The sequence below is a fragment of the Cyprinodon variegatus genome, unplaced genomic scaffold, assembly GCF_000732505.1.
Source record: "Cyprinodon variegatus isolate N-32 unplaced genomic scaffold, C_variegatus-1.0 Scaffold1409, whole genome shotgun sequence".
Classification (NCBI taxonomy): Eukaryota; Metazoa; Chordata; class Actinopteri; order Cyprinodontiformes; family Cyprinodontidae; genus Cyprinodon; species Cyprinodon variegatus.
In genome coordinates, this window is record NW_015151862.1 from 34,909 (window position 1) to 36,751 (window position 1,843).

The 1,843-nt window shown below is 43.4% G+C and overlaps 1 protein-coding gene across 1 annotated transcript in view; it reads right to left on the reverse strand.

Annotated features, from left to right (window-relative positions):
* Positions 1-383: 383 nt before the first annotated feature.
* snx19 (sorting nexin 19) overlaps positions 384-1,843 on the reverse strand; it is a gene marked incomplete at its 3' end in the record, with an annotated part of 59,011 nt that continues 57,551 nt past the window's right edge. The window contains exon 12 of the mRNA XM_015402917.1: positions 384-568. Coding sequence (XP_015258403.1) covers positions 384-568 — 185 coding nt within the window. The remainder of the gene's footprint in view (positions 569-1,843) is intronic.

Here is a 1,843-nt window from a genome sequence, read left to right on the forward strand (position 1 = left end):
TCGTCTCCTTTTCTTTTTAGGGCTTTCAGCACAAAAATTGCCCAAATATCCAAGGCAGCGCGTTTCACTCTAGTGAGCTTCAGTCTGAGTGGCGCTCTCAGCGCTGAGTCCCACCTGGTTTTTAGACGTAGAGTGTGAGCAGGTAGATCGCATCAGAGCGTCGGGTCGCACAGAGTGAGAACAAAAATGGTGAGCTGTGAACTTTTAAACCCTGCAGTTTTGTCGTACAGTGCGAGCTTTAGCTGCGTGCAACGCTTGAAAGTTAAAAAGTTCAAGTTAAAAACGGCCACATTATCATGATACTATAACAGATCCACTGTTATTTCAACAACAGGAGGAACAGCCGGCTGTTCTGGGAGTCATGTCGGCGAATCCCTCCGTACCTGGCACGAGGTTGGTCAGGCAGTCTAAGGCCTGCTGCTTGGTCTGGTCTTTTTGCTGCTGGCTGCGTTCAGGCGGAGCGGCAGCTGGCAGAGCTCCTCCCGGCCACACCGCTTCCTGGACGACCTGCAGGTATGCCACCCAGTATTTGGTGCAGGTCAGGTTGGCTACGCTCACGTCCAGCCATCTGAAACACACACAGAAGGGGTTCATAGTTAGTGATTATCCAGCCGTCCGTAGGCCCGGCTGACAATGAGAAGCAGATCCAATCCCAGTTGACACCTGGAGACACAGTGGAGCCTTTCAGCCTGGATTTAGGAGCTGAGTGCATGGTGACCCTGTTCTGCCTGACTGGACCATATCACAGCTCTCTGGTTAGCGGCTGATTTCACATGAAAGCCTGCGTCTTCTCTCCACAGCACTCCCACGGAGATTTGAACCTACGGAGCAAGAGGAGCCTGACCTGGCACAGCCTTGCACAGGAAGTGCTCTCAAACTAAAGCCTTTTAGTGTTTGGCTGCTCTGTTTCTACCTGACTGACAGGATTTACGGCGTACCACGGCCAACGTGGAACCCAGACTAAAGGAAGTTACTGAAGGCAACTAGTGAGCTATTTAGACGCTTACTCAGATCACCCTGTAGGACGTGTGATAAAAAGTTCAATAGAGCAGAAAGAAGCTGCTTTGAAAACATCCAAAAGGCCTGAGCTGCTGGAAAGAAAAGAAAATAAAAGAGAGGAAAGGAAAAAAGCAGGAGGTCAGCGGCTTCCAAAGAGGGGGCCACAAGGGGGCCTAGGGGAACCTCAGGGAAATAGAAATACATTTATTTACAAAGTGATACATTTTTTTAACTCTTGAAATATAATATTGTTTAAACATTTAATGTATAAACATTAAAAACCGAAATAATTAAAATAAAAAGGCTAAAAGTTGAAGAAAGTAACGTTAGCTGACAGGATGATGGCAGTGTCCTTTTTGCAGTAAGATACCAGGATGGCGCTCGTTTTTTTTGTTTTTGTTTTTTTTTACTTTAAACATACTCCAAATGAAACATAGAGCAGTGGACTATGACATTTTTATGGCACTGCACATATTAAGCCCCGCCCTCCCTTTGTTTGCATAATCAAAAGTTTGCATCCAATGAGAAAAATAATACAGAGTTGAAAAAGATGTTAGGTTATATGTAGGATTAGGGCCACTGGGAAAAAAAAAAAGTTAACAGATTTTTTTTTTATTTTATTTCAGTATAGTATGGGAAGAAAGTCACAATTCTGACTTTAATCTCAGAATTTTGACTTTAATCTCAGAATTCTGACTTTTTTTCTCAGAATTCTGAGATTAAAGTCAGAATTCTGACTTTTTTCTCAGAATTCTGACTTTAATCTCAGAATTCTGACTTTTTTTCTCAGAATTCTGAGATTAAAGTCAGAATTCTGACTTTTTTTCTCACAATTCTGACTTTA